Source organism: Mustela nigripes, chromosome 2 (assembly GCF_022355385.1).
Source record: "Mustela nigripes isolate SB6536 chromosome 2, MUSNIG.SB6536, whole genome shotgun sequence".
Classification (NCBI taxonomy): domain Eukaryota; kingdom Metazoa; phylum Chordata; class Mammalia; order Carnivora; family Mustelidae; genus Mustela; species Mustela nigripes.
This window is the reverse complement of record NC_081558.1, coordinates 151407443-151422365: the sequence shown is the minus strand read 5'-3', so window position 1 is coordinate 151422365 and position 14923 is coordinate 151407443. Positions and strand designations below refer to the sequence as shown.

The 14923-nt window shown below is 36.3% G+C and overlaps 1 protein-coding gene across 2 annotated transcripts in view; it reads left to right on the top strand.

Annotated features, from left to right (window-relative positions):
- The window catches only part of RASA2 (RAS p21 protein activator 2), a 135112-nt gene that overhangs the window by 71566 nt on the left and 48623 nt on the right, over positions 1-14923 (top strand). For both annotated transcript variants that reach the window (XM_059391842.1, XM_059391841.1), the window contains exons 6-7: positions 11082-11165; positions 13512-13584. In XM_059391842.1, the coding sequence (XP_059247825.1) occupies positions 11082-11165; positions 13512-13584 (157 nt within the window). The remainder of the gene's footprint in view (positions 1-11081; positions 11166-13511; positions 13585-14923) is intronic.

Here is a 14923-nt window from a genome sequence, read left to right as displayed (position 1 = left end):
CCGAGTATGATGCATTGAGAAGGACACCAATATGCATAACTTCAGATCATCATGAGGAAACATCAAATTCAAATGAAGGGGTATTCTACAAAAGAACTGTCTAGTACTGACAAGATCATGGGACGAAGAAGAAAACTAAGGAAGTGTTTTAGGATGAAAGAGACTAGGAGGACATGACAGCTGAATGCAGTGTGAGATCCTTTATTGCATCCTGGATGAGAGAAAGGACATTGGCAAAATTTGAGTAAAGTCCAGAAGATTAATATTATCATTAACATTGTATCAGTGTTGTTTTCCTGTTTCTGTAGTTTTACTCTGGTTAAACAAAATGTTAATTTTGCAAATTTTTGAAAGTCAGAAATTATTTCAAAATAAGAAGTTAAGAAAATTGTCCATACCTGTGCATTTAACTCAGGTCTTTTTCTGAACACTGCCCTCATACATCCACCTATCTTTTTTGGCAGTTCTGCTTTGATGTCTCACATCATTGCAAATTTAACACATTTGAAACTGAAGCATTGACCGTCATACCTGTACAGCTTCTCTCTATAGCCTTAGCAGTTGGAACCACCATGGACCTAATTACCCAAGCCAGAAATCTGAGAATCATTTAAAATCTTTTCTTCTCTCTGCCCCCACACACATTGGATCCCTTTCTTATTGATGATATGAAATATTTCTTGAATTTTCTGATTTTTAATATCTAATGACATCTTTCTTCAAACCAGCAACCATTTGTTACCTTGTTTATTTCAGTAGTCTTAGCTGGCCTTCTACTCTGCAGTCCTTTCGCTCCATAGCAACCCAGAGCAGTCTTTTAAAACTTAAATTAGGTCATGTCATTCCCCTGCTGAAACACTTAGTGATTCCTATTTCATTTAGGATAAGACAAACCCTTTATTTATTTATTTGTTTGTTTGTTCGTTTATAGGTTATTTATTTATTTATTTATTTGACAGAGAGATCACAAGTAGGCAGAGAGGCAGGCAGAGAGAGAGAGAGGGAAGCAGGCTCCCTGCTGAGAGAGCCCAATGCAGGACTCGATCTTAGGACCCTGAGATCATGACCTGAGCTGAAGGCAGCGGCTTAACCCACTGAGCCACCCAGGCACCCCAAGACAAGCCCTTTAACTTGGCCCATACGGTTACCCATCTTCTGGCACTGCCTCTCTCAGATTTCATCTTGTGGTACGCTTCCTCTTGTTCATATGTTCACCAGCCTTCTCTCAATTCCTCAAATGTGACATATACTCTTCCTGTTCAGAGATCCAGATCTGTGCTTTTTGCCTGGCATGCCTATTCTTCTTCTAGCTTGTTCCTTCTCATCCTTGAACTTTTAGCTTAAATATCACTTATTTTAAAATAGGGCACCCTATTCTTTTTTCTTCATAGCACCTTGCCACTATTTGTAATTACTGTTTTATTTTCATTGCTTGTTATCTGTTATTTCAAGTAGACTCTAAGCTCCATGAGAGTAGGAACATATTTGTCTTATTTACCTCATCACCCCCAGAGCCTGGCACTAATAGGTGCTAAATAATTCTTTGAAACAACTAAATGAAGAAAGAAGGTAACATTTGTCTTCTTAAAGTATGAATAGAAAGTAGCTTGCCTAGAAGAAGTGAGATTTTATTTTTTTCCGGAAAGAAAAAACAATACAGGCAAAAGTGTGGAAGAAGAAACATGGTGAAAGAGGGAGAGAGAATAATTAAAAACAGTCTGCTGTTGCTGAGCATATGAAGCTCAAAGATGGGTGAGATAGACTGAAGCCAGATCTTGGAGTCTCTTAGGTACCAAATGAACTTACAAAGCTTACAAGAGCACATGGAACTCTTGAAAGATTTTAGACAATAGAGTAATATGGACAAATTTACATTTTAGATCAGATTTGTGACAGCAATTAAGTGTAGAAACTGGGAGGTGAATTTGAAGGGTGTTAGGGTATTCCAAGTAAGAGATGATGGATTCTGACCCAAACAGTTGTTACAGAAATGATAGGATAAATGAAGAAATATTTAAAGAGTAGATTCACTAAAACTTACAGAGTAGATATAGAAAGTGAGGAAGTAGTAATGAATCTTAAGTGTGGCTCCTAGATTTCCAGATTGTGTTACTGGGCGGATGGTGGTGTTTACAACAAAGGAAATTCTAGAGGAGGAGCTTCTTTAATAAGAGATGGTAATGAGTTGAGTTTAAGCTGCTCTTGAACATCTGGGTAGGGATTTCCATCAAGCATTTGGATATAAAAATCTTAAACTCTGTGGTGAGAACTCAAATAGAAATACAAAATTGATGGTAGTTGTAGCCATAAGAATAGATATGATAAAAACAGCCTTAGAGGGAGGTTATATAGTGCAAAGAGACCAGCTGGCTGAGAACAGATCCAGCAGTAGAAGTAGAATAGCAGGAGAGGAAGACACGAGGGAGACAAGAGATATGACGAAAATTAGTAGAGTGTAGGCCAAGGAAGCGAAGAAAGAAGATGTCTTTAAGGAAGGAGGGAGTGATGGGAAGAATTTCATGCAGCCAAGAAAGCTAGTAGGAAGAGCCCTGAAAATAAGGATAGCATTTGACACTTAGGAGGAGTTTAACAAAGAGAGTTTAATGAGGAGAGTTTCCATAGAATGATGAACATAGAAAAAGTAGATTTCAGTAGGGTGAGGAGTGAAAGGGAGATCAAACATTTGGAAAGACATGGGGTACCTGGGTAGCTCAGTGGGTTAAGCCTCTGCCTTTGGCCCAGGTCATATTCTCAGGGTCCTGGGATCAAGCCCAGCATTGGGCGCTCTGCTCAGCAGGGAGCCCGCTTCCCCCTCTCTCTCTCTGCCTGCCTCTCTGCCTACTTGTGATCTCCGTCAAATAAATAAATAAAATCTTAAAAAAAAAAATAAATTTGGAAAGAGAAACAGAAAAATTAAATAGGTACTGGGTGACATGAAGTCCAGGCAGTGCTTTTTATATTAGAGAAACAGACTGAGAGAAAAAAACCTGGTGGGGAGGGGTGGGTGAAGAGAGAAAAAAAACAAGTTGAATAAATGGTTGTTTGTTGCTAGTATATAGAAATTTTTTTAAAAAATTGTTTGTATTCTATAACCTTGTTACATTCACTGATTTGTTCTACTAGTTTGTTTATAGATTCCATTTTCTGTAGGTGATTGTGTCAACTGGATAGACAGTTTTACTTCTTTCTTTTTAGTCTGATACCTCTTATTTCTGTTTCTTGCCTGATCGCAGAGGCTAGAACCTCTAGTACTATATTGAATAGAAGGTGTGAGAACAAATGTCTTTGTCTTATTGCTTATTTTAGAGGGAAAGCATTCAGTTTTTTTACCATTAAGTGTGATGTTAGCTGTTGTTTATCAGATTGAGAAAGTTCCCTTCTGTTCCTGGTTTGCTGAGAATGTTTGTATCAAGAATGTGTATTCACATTATCTTACTCCTTTTCTGTTTTCATCTGTTAATATGGGGAATTTTGTTGATTGAATTTTGAAGTTAAACCAACCTCCACTTGGTCATGTAATTTTATCATTGTTATATTTTGTTGGCTTTGATTTGCTAAAATTTTGTTCAGGTTTTTATGTATCTGTGTTTATGAAGGATGTTGGTCTGTAGTTTTCTTGTAATGTCTTTGTCTGGTTTTGGAATTGGGAATAATGACCTTGTTGAATGAATTGGGAAGTATTCTGATTCCCCCCCACCCCCGGTTTTCTGGGGTTGTATATAATTAATATAACTTGTTTTTTACATGAATAGTATAAGAATTCACCAGCGAGGTCTTCTGGGCCTGAAGTGTTTTTGTTTTTTGGTGGGAATGTCTTTAACCAGGAATTTAGTTTTTTAAGTAGATACATAACTATTTAGATTGCTTTTTTAATGATTTTTTTTAAGATTTTATTTATTTATCTGACAGAGATCGCAAGTAGGCAGAGAGGCAGAAAGAGAGAGAGAGAGGAGGAAGCAGACTCTCACTAAGCAGAGAGCCCGATGCGGGGCTCGATCCCAGGACCCTGAGATCATGACCTGCGCTGAAAGCAGAGGCTTTAACCCACTGAGCCACCCAGGCACCCCCTTAAATGATTTTTGGTAATTTGTATATTTTAAGAAATTTGACCGTTTAATCTGAATTGTCCGGGTGTTTGGTATAAAGTTCTTCAAGTTACTCCTTTTTATTCTTTTAATATCTGTAGAGTTTGTAGTGGTGTCATATCACTCATTCCTAATGTTGGTAATATGTGTCTGTACTCTATTTTTCCTATTCAGTCTAGCTAAAGTTTATCAATTTTAATGACCTTCTTAAAGAAGTAGCTTTTGATTTCATTGATTCCTGTATCTTTTGTTTTCTGTTTCAGTTCCCATTCTGTTTTTGTTTACTTCAGGTTTAATTTGCTTTTCTAAGTTTCTTGTGATGGAGGCTAAAGACAGTGACTGAAAACCTTTCTTTTTTCTTAATACAGGTTTTTACTGCTATCTATTTTCTTCTGAGTCCTGCTTTAACTGCATCCTTCCAATTTTGATTTGCTGGGTTTTCATTTTAATGTAATTCAAAATATTTTATAGCTTTTCTATTCTTCAACCCATGGAATGAATGAAAAAAAATATGTATATATGTATATAGTTATTTTGCTTCCAAGTATTTGAGAATTTTCCTGATACCTTCTTGCTTTTTTTCTTTTTTTAAAGATTTTATTTATTTGACACAGAGAGAGAAATCACAAATAGGCAGAGAGGCAGGCAGAGGGAGAGAGAGGAGGAAGCAGGCTCCCCACGGAGCAGAGAGCCCAACATGGGGCTCCATCCCAGGACCCTGGGATCATGACCTGAGCCGAAGGCAGAGGCTTTAACCCACTGAGCCACCCAGGCGCCCCTACCTTCTTGCTTTTGATTTCTAATTTAATTCTGTTGTCCACATATTTTCTATGGTCTTTGCCAAGACTTGCTTTTTGGCCACAAAGTGTTATTTAATCTTGGTACGTGTTCTGTGTGCATTTGAAGTGTTTGTTCTCTTCTTTAGATAGAGAAAGTATTTTTTTAAAAGATTTTATTTATTTCTTTAAGAGAAAGTGAGTGAGAGAGAGAGTGAGCCCATCAGCAGGGGCAGAAGGAGAGGGAGAAGCAGATTCCCCACAGAGCAAGGAGCCCGATACGGGGCTCTATCCCAGGACCCAGGGATCATGACCTGAGCCAAAGGTAGACACTTAACCAACTGAACCGCCCACATGTCCCTAGATAGAGTATTTTTAATAAATGTTAATTATATCAGGTAGGTCGACAGTCTTATTTAACTTTCATTCTTGCTTTATAAGTTATTGAGAGGAGTGTTGCTATCTCTATTTGTGAATTTGTCTGTTTCTTTTTTTTTTTTTTTTAAAGTTTTTATTTATTTATTTGACAGGCAGAGATCACAAGTAGGCAGAGAGGCAGGCAGAGAGAGAGAGGAGGAAGCAGGCCCTGAGCTGAGCAGAGCCTGGTGCGGGGCTCAACCCAGGACTCTGGGATCCTGACCTGAGCCGAAGGCAGAGGCTTTAACCCACTGCGCCACCCAGGTGCCCCTGTCTGTTTCTTCTTGAGTTCTATTAGTTTTTGCTTCATTTGTTTTATAGCTCTAATGTTATGAGCTTAACATTTAGGATTGTTATAACTTCTTAATAAATTGAATTCTCCAGTATTATAAAATGACCCTCTTTGTCCCTGAAAATATTCTTTGTTGTGAAATCTGCTTTGTTTGATATTAATATAGCCTCTCTGGCTGGCAGGCTGGCTTGCTTTGCTTTCTTTTTCTTTCTTCCTTTTGACTACTTTTCTGTTTATTTCCTTCCTTCCTTCCTTCTTCCATGTTTCTAATTTAAATTTAATATTACAAGATTTTTAGTCTAACTTTGACTTTATACTGTATCTCTTTCCTCTTACATTGGAAATCTTAATCCCCGACAACATTAACATAATTATTATCATTATCTTACAAAATATAGCATTTAGATTTGAAATAATAATTTGAAATAATAATGCCGATATTACCACTGGCAGGGAGGTTACTGAATGAAGTTTAAAAGGTCTTACTGTATTTGTTCTAAGGATGCAAAGTCAAATAGTATGCTCTTGTCTCTTGAAGTAGCTCTCTTATTGGTTTCTCAGAATTGTTTATTATTTTTAAGGATTGCTTAAGTTTAATTTTACTTTTGAAATATACAAGTTTCTTATGTTTCCACAGTCAGAACTCAGTTGAAGTATGTTTGGAGAGGTATTACATTCATTCCCAGCCATCTATCCTCCATATTAGAATAATTAGAGAATAGAGATTTACCTTACTCTTTTTCACAATTACATAGAATTCCACCATTTAGATTTACTATGAGTAACTTGACCAGACCTTATGGATGAGCATTTGGGTTGTTATCCATAGAATTAGCTTTCTTTTGTTGTTGCAAATGGCAAGATTTCATACTCTTTTATGGATTAGTAATATTCTGTATGTACATACTACCTCTTTATCCATCCGTCTATTAATGGACACATGGGTTGCTTCCATAATTTGGTTATTGTAAATAATACTGCAGTAAACAGGGGTGCCTGGGTGGCTTAGTTGTTAAGCATCTGCCTTTGGCTCAGGTCATGATGATCGAGCCCTGCAATGGGCTCCTTGCTCAGCAGGAAGCCTGCTTCTCCTTCTCCCACTCCCCCTGCTTGTGTTCCCTCTCTCTTTGTCTCTCTCTCTGTCAAATAAATAAATAAAATCTTTAAAAAAAAAAAACTGCAGTAAACATAAGGAGTGCATATATCTTTTCAAATTAGTGTTTTCATATTTTTGGGGTAAATGTTCAGTAGTAGAATTACTGAATCACATGGTAATTCTATTTTTGTATTTTTGAGGAAGCTCCATCCTATTTTTCCTGGTGGCTACACCAGTTTGCATTCTCACTAAAAGTACAGGAGGGTTCCTTTTTCTCCACATCCTTGCTAGTGCTTCTTGTTTTTTGTGTTTTTTATACTGGCCATTCTGACTAATGTGAGGTGGTATCTCAGTGTGGTTTTCATTTGTATTTCCTTGATGATGAGTAATTTTAAGCATCTTCTCATGTGTCTATTGGCCGTCTGCATGTCTTCTTTGGAGAAATGTATGTGCGTGTCTTCTGCCCATTTTTAGATTCGATTACTTGTTTTTGGGGTGTTGAGTTGTGTAAATTCTTTATGTATTTTGGATACTAACCCTTTATTGGACATATCATTTGCACCAGACACCGTCTGGTCCTAGACTTTTATTTGTTGGGAAGGTTTTGATTATTGATTCGATTTCATTGCTGGTAATTATCTGTTCACATTTTCCATTTTTTCCTAATTCAGTTTTGGAAACTTGGATATTTCTAGGAATTTGTCTATTTTAGGTTGCCCGGCACATAAATTTTTCATACTGTTCTCTAATTATCCTTTTTATTTTTGTTGTGTCAGTTGTTATTTCTCCTCTTTCGTTTCTGATTTTGTTTTCAAGTCCTCTCTTGCTCTGTTTCCCCCTCTCCCCCTCTGGGGATTCTGGCTAAAGGTTTATCAATTTTGTTGATATTTTCAAAGAACCAGCTTCTGGTTTCATTGATATGTTTTATTTTTTAAGTTTCTTTTTCATTTATTTCTCCTCTGATCTTTATTTCCTTCCTCTTACTGGTTTCTTGAGTTTTGGTGTGCTGCTTTTTCTAGCTCATTTATGTGCAAGATTAGGTTGTTTATTTGGGATTTTTATTGTTTCTTGAGATATCATTATGGCTCATTTTTTTTTTTTTTATTCTTTGTGTTCTTGGTTATTTTCTATTTGATTCTAGGCATTATGAAGTTTCTGGATATTTTTATATTTTTATCAGTATACTTGAGGACCCAGTTAAGTAACTTGGAAACAGTTTCATTCTTTTGTGGTTTGCTTTTAAACTTTGATGGATGGAATAAGAACAGCTTTTAGTCTTGGACTTACGTTCTCTCAGTCCTGAGGCAGCATCTATAAATTACCAGGTTTCATAATATGGCTGGTAGGACCTTGTGCTAACTATTTGTGCGCTTCAAGAATTGTTCCTTCTGCCTTTTTTTTTTTTTTAAGATTTTATTTATTTATTTGAGAGAGAGAGAAGCAAGAGAGCATGAGTGGGGGGAGAGGGAGAAGCAGACTCCCCACTGAGCAGAAAGCCCTGATTCGGGGCTTAATCCTAGGACCTCAGGATTACAATCCAAGCTAAAGGCCTTCTGCTCTTTTCAGATGATTCTTTCTCTAGTCTCAGTTTCCTTACATACACATGCTTATCAACACTCTGCTAATCACTCCAGAGGGATTCTTGTAGCTCTCTGGAATTTTCTTTTTGTGCAGCTCTTCTATTCTCTGGTACTCTGCCTTTGAAACTCTACTTCCCAACTAACAATTCTCCTTCTAGCAATATGGTGGGAGAGTTAGGGGCTTACTTCATTTCTTCTGCCCTCAGAGATCAGTGTATTGCACTGCCAGTTTTTGTTCTTTTTTTCCCCCCAGTTATTTCAGGCAGGGAGGTAATTCTGTTCCCTCTTACTCCATCTTAGCTGTACATAGATATTAACACTTGTCTTCTAGTGTAAAAACAAACCTCAAGGAAGAGATTCAGGTCATTCTGTATTTTAAACAAGTTTGGACTAAATTTATTTTCCTTTGCAATTTCTAGAAAATGTATTAATATCAAATGTCATAGTTAAACAAAATGTAAGATCATTTGGTATACTAAGCTCATTTTCAACATTTGTTTTCTGCTCATCCGTGGTTTATGGTATGAATGTGTTGATTCACTGATTAGAAGAATAGTTGAATCTAGGTAATTAGAAAAATATTTCATGACATGCAGTAAATAACATAATTTGTACTTATAGTCTTAAGTTTGTCAGAAAGCAATTTTTTAAAAGATTTTATTTATTTATTTGACACAGAGAGAGAGAGAGAAAGATCACAAGTAGGTAGAGACAGGCAGACAGGGGAGGGGAAAGAGCAGAGAGCCCGATGTGGGGCTCGATCCCAGGACCCTGAGATCATGACCTGAGCCGAAGGCAAAGGCTTTAACCCACTGATCCACCCAGGTGCACCCCCTCCTTTTTTTAAACTTTTTTTTTTTTTTTGTAAGATTATTTATTTATTTATTTATTTGACAGAGAGAGAGAGAGAGATCACAAGTAGGCAGAGAGGCAGGCAGAGACAGAGAGAGAGCGAAGCAGGCTCCCCGCTGAGCAGAGAGCCTGATAGTAGGGCTCCATCCCAGGACTCTGGGATCATGACCTGAGCTGAAGGCAGAGGCTTTAACCCACTGAGCCACCCAGGCGCCCCTGTCAGAAAACAATTTTAAAACTGTCTTACATTTAAAAATTAAGACCACTTCTGATGATTTCTGTAGATTCATACTTTTGGCTTATGGGCATCATTGTTTGGCTTTGTGGAATATTCTTATAGAAATCTTGGTGTAATGAACTGCATTTTTCTCAGGTTTTTCATAACTCATAAAATTACAGTGGCTTTCTGGGGCACTTGGGTGGCTCAGTTGGTTAAGCGGCTGCCTTCAGCTCAGGTCATGATCCCAGAGTCCTGGGATCGAGCCCCACATCAGGATCCCTGCTCAGCAGAGAGCCTGCTTCTCCTTCTTCCTCTGCCTGCTGCTCTGCCTACTTGTGGTCTCTCTCTCTCTCTCTAATAAGTGAATAAAATCTTAAAAAAAAAAAATTATAGTGGCTTTCTGTAATTAAGATTTCTTAATTAATACATACATGAGATAAATTTGGTATTACAAGGAGAGTAATACAATAAATTCAGGCGCAATAGGGAATGTGGAAAGACACTGGACTTCAGAAACAGTTAAGAAAGTAGAAGTTGTGTCTTGGTCCACTTTGTACTAGTTGTATTACCTTTAGCCTTTTTTTGTTCCTGTGTTACATAATCTTTTTGGTCCTTACTTTCTTCTTTAAGGTGTTTTTTCTCAAAGGCAGTTGTGGGAGTTAGATTCATTTTGTGAAAATACATTGTAAACTACAAGTGCTGTGTAAAAAACCAAGTATCATTTTGAGATTCAGCCTGAGGATTATAAATTTCAAACAGTATGTAGTTGGAAAATTTGACTGTACCTGAGCCTAACATTTTAATAACCAGAAGTATTATCTTGGCCTGTGCTTTCTTTGGTTAGTTTCAGAAATTTTTAAAATTTGATTTTTGATATGCAGTTTAATAGACATGAGTCATATTATCATTTCTTTCTTTGCTTGGCAGCACAGCATATACACTTCACCCACATATATGATCTGTGGGTTGTGGAGAGAAATAAGGATGTTGCTCAGTAGCCCACGTATTTCAACAAAGAATACTCTTTAGTAACTCTCATGAGTTTCTCTTAAACATTAGGAAAGGCAGACCCTTAAATGTTAAACTAAATATGTGAACTCAATATGAGTGAGAAAATGTGAGGAACAGACCATTAAGTTAAATTCTATGTCCTCTGTAAATACCAGGGACTTTACCTGTAGAGCTGATTAGAAGACCTTGGTTTTTAAGTTCTGAAACATTTCTTGTAGAGTGATACAGGAGCTGTTACTGAGACTCAAAATAAAAGGCTACAGAATTGTGGGAGGCTTGCCCTCTATTTATGAATCAGATTTTAAGTGGAAACCACAGTCGTTTCCTTGTTTCTCATTCATGCTTTAGCAGAGGATGTGATGCCATAGATCTAGCTTGGTTTGTAGTTTCTCCTTTAAGGTTCACACCACATTCTTTTCCTGTTTAGAAGCCACAGCAGTTTTAATATATTATCAAACCACAGAATCTACCTTGCTGGATATTTACTTGGGGAATGTGTGCTACATATTATTTGGTAGAGCCAATACTGATCGTGGCAGACTGGTTTAAGTCATATTTCGGAAATACAGCATAAGTAGATAAAAGTGCACAATATAGATAGATGTATTTGGGGTAGGTGTGATATATAGGCATACATCTGCACACTTGTGGAAAACAATTTTAACCCTTTGATTATATTAATTTTATATTTTAAAATAATGCTTTATATTGTTTAACTTGAATATATGTTAATTTTTTTTTTCCTTTCTTAGCATCATGGCATGCCATGGGTTGCCTCTCATAAATGGACAAAGCTGTGACCCTTATGCAACAGTTTCTCTAGTGGGCCCTTCTAGGTAATGTTTTGTTTTGTTTTTTAAGTTTTTATTTAAATTCCAGTTAGTTAACATACACTATAATATTAGTTTCAGGTGTATAATACAGTGATCCAACATTTCCATACAACACCCAGTGCTCATCACATGTGCACTCCTTAATCCCCATCCCCTATTTCTCCCACCCCCCATTTCTCCCATGCCCCCACCCACCTCCCTGCCGCTAATCATTAGTTTGTTATCTGTAGTTAAGAGTCAGTGTTTCTTGATTTGCCTCTCTTTTTTTTTCCCCCATGCTCATTTGTTTCTGAAATTCTACATATGAGTGAAATCATATGGTATCTGTCTTTCTCTGACTGGCTTATTTCACTTAGCCTAATACTCTCTAACTCCATCCATGTCATTGGTAGGTAGTGTTTATTGAATTATTATTAGATTTTTTTAACTCTAAACACATAATTTCAAACATGCCTTTATTTTCCATAAGTACACTGATTTTAATCCAGAAATGTAAACATCTCTGGATCTGAAGACTTAGTATGTATATGGGCTTAAATGATTTCCTTCTTCGATAGTAGATGCTTCATTACATTGAAATGATCACTGGTTGGCTTCTATTTGTAACCTGGAGTTAGGAATTCAGAGTAGGAGAGCAAATTATTATTAGATTTTTTTGTTTTAAAATGTGACTTTAAGAATTAAAAGATTAAGATTTTAAGAATAAATGCTAAATGGTTATTTATGACACAAAGTTAATGAATGCTTTGAAAGAAACATTTTTAGTGAGTTCTGTTATACATTTGCAAACAACCAAGTCCTATTCTTATAGAAAGAAAGTAGATGCCATTTCAGATATGCTGGACTCTTAGACTGTGGGGAGCAATGTTAGTTTTATAGTAGTTAAAATGTTCCTTAAAACATAAATTTGACCTTCCTCACTCATCATTGGCCTTCCTACCTTCAAATGTCTTAGATTTTATATGGGTAAATCCTGTTTTAAGAAATGCTAGCTCAGATTCCCAAGGCAGTTTCCATATTTTTATCCGGAAAACTGCTAGGAACTAAAAATGCCTTTTCTGCTCATGGCATCTGTGCTCTGCAGAGAGATTCCAAGCTGTAGACAGCCTGCTGAAGTACCAGAACATGGTAAAGTGCACCATATCATTGATTTAAATTATTTCTAATGATTTATGGAAAAACCTATAGCAATTTATATATTTTGTATTTTATAACTTCATTATGATTTCTTCCAGAGCCTGACTAGTCTGAAATTTGCCTACAACTTTGAAGGTTTAAAATCAGGAAACAAAGAGCAAATATTTGCTTTATACCAAACTCATACATACATACATACACAGACACATACCCCTTCTCCCCAACTTCAGGCTCTCTAGGTATTCTTTTTTTTAAATTTATTTTTATTAATTTTTCTTAATTCCAGAATAGTCAGCATACAGTGTTACATTAGTTTCAGGTGTACAATAGAAGTATTTTTTATTTTTTAGAAAATCACCAGTAAGTCACTTTTAAAAAATGTATTAATACATGTATATAAAGTACCTAGTGCCATGACTAGTACTTACTGTATGCTCAAACAGTATTGCACTGTTAGCACTATAGATGCTTCTAAAGTTGAAAGCAGATACTCAGTCCTTGAACATTCATGTTATCAGAGGGATTAGTTCTAGATGTTAAAAATGTTTAACCTAATTGAGCTATTTTTTTGTTTCCATTTATAATCTGTAGCTAAAGACAAATTCTTTGGTGTAATCATTTAGTAACATACAAGTGGAAACCATTTGCTTGTGAATTCCATTTTAAGAGTCATTATTAGTATTGATAGTGTACTATCATCACATAAGATGTTAGAATTGTGGGAGAGGGTGGGGAAAGACTGCATGGGATTTCTGTGTACATTTCTTTGCAACCTTCTCTAATTATTTCATAAGAAAAAGTTTTTTTAAAAAGCCATATTGTAAGCCCAAGAAATAAATTTAGTTAATGCTTTTTGTGTTCCTCAGGTATTTTTCAGCATAGATAAAGGTACTCTGAATCTCACTGTCTTCCTTTTACCATTCTGATATAAAATAAGCTTGTATATGTAAAATAAGCTCGATAGTCAGCCTAGTGTAGCCATAGACAGAAAATACAATCTGGTCATATATAGCATATACAAACTTGTATTTTCTTTGATTTGGGTCTTTAGAGACATGTCAGATTTTTTCCCCAAGTAATATTTAAAACTATAGTTTTCCCTGAGTCATCTTAACAGCTAAAGGGAAGTCATGCTCCCTGGTTGGAAATAGCATGTTTTATAATTGTGTACCATTAAGTTCTACAAGGTAAAACTCTACCACATTGGAACAGGAATGACCAAAAGAAGACAAAAGTAAAGAAGAAAACAAGCAATCCGCAGTTTAATGAAATCTTTTATTTTGAGGTAACTTTTTATTTTATATAAATATTGACATTGAATATTTAATATTGAATGCTGGTTTACTTCTTTTTTTGAGCTATAGCCATAGTAATCAATTAATCAGCTAATGCAACTAAGCATTTCTATTCCAAGAACAGTAGAACCATGATATAATGTGGTAGAGGACCAGTATATAAAACAAATAAAGGCAGAACTACAACCGATTTGGGGATAGGAAGGACTAGGGCCACACCTACTCTCTATTCATCCCTATTACCACATCCTCCTTCACACACCCTCCCACCTTATCCAGCCCCCCACCTGACACACAGTAGCCACTGAACTCTTATACTGAGTACTACTGTTTGAAAATCACTAGTAAAGTAAGTATGACATCAGTTGGTTGGAGTTCTTGTCCCAGTTGATGTGGAATAAATCGTTAAATGTGAGGTTTAAGTTTATCTTGTGAAAAGATAATTTTGTAAGAGAAAATACTAGCTACCTACCTGACAGAGTTTTTAGGAGGCCCAAATGTGAGAATGCGTTGAGACCATAAAGTGCTATAAGATTAAAGCCTTATTATTAAGTTCTTTTTAGCTAATTGCCTCTATAGACAAATGCTTGTTTTCATAGAGATCTTCAACTGCCTTGAAGTTGCCCCAAAATATAGTGCTTTGGAGTTCTTTACTGTGGAGCATTGGTTAAAGAAATCCTTTTTCATATTATTTGAAAACTACAGGGAAGAAAAAGATCTCTGATTTCTAAAAGATTGTGTTCTAACCATAGAACATGTCGCAAGTGAGATTAGTTAGCATGTAGGAAGATTTGGGGAAAAGTTCCATTGTGTGCTTTTTCCTCTTTTGTATGTGTGTTTTTCTTGATAATTCCAAGTGAAGAGGAGTGAGAGCACATCTAGCCATGCCTAATTACTATATAAAGAAAAATAGGTTGAGAAAAATACCAAAATTGAAGTAGGAAGAATTGTGGGGGTAGAGGCAAGGGAGAAAGAAAGATAAAAGAAAAAGCACCAGTATGAGACTTTTCCATTTCCTGGCTAAGGACTTCGGTGGTTATATATTTATCAGTGGCTATTAAATCTAGCCTGCAGAAAACATGGGGCAATTTGGAGCAAGCAGATGGCCTTTTGAAAGGCAAGGTCTGACCTGCTTGCTGTATTCAGGTGTACATATGAAGCCTTAAAATATTTATTCAAAAAGCCCTTTGTTGAGCAGATTATAAAGATGAGATTCAATCTCTGTCTTCGAGCTAAAGCAAGAGACACAAAGCACATATATGCATGCATACACACAGCAGCAAAATGCAGTAGATACAGGGAAGGTTAGATGAGTTTTCCAACTGAGTT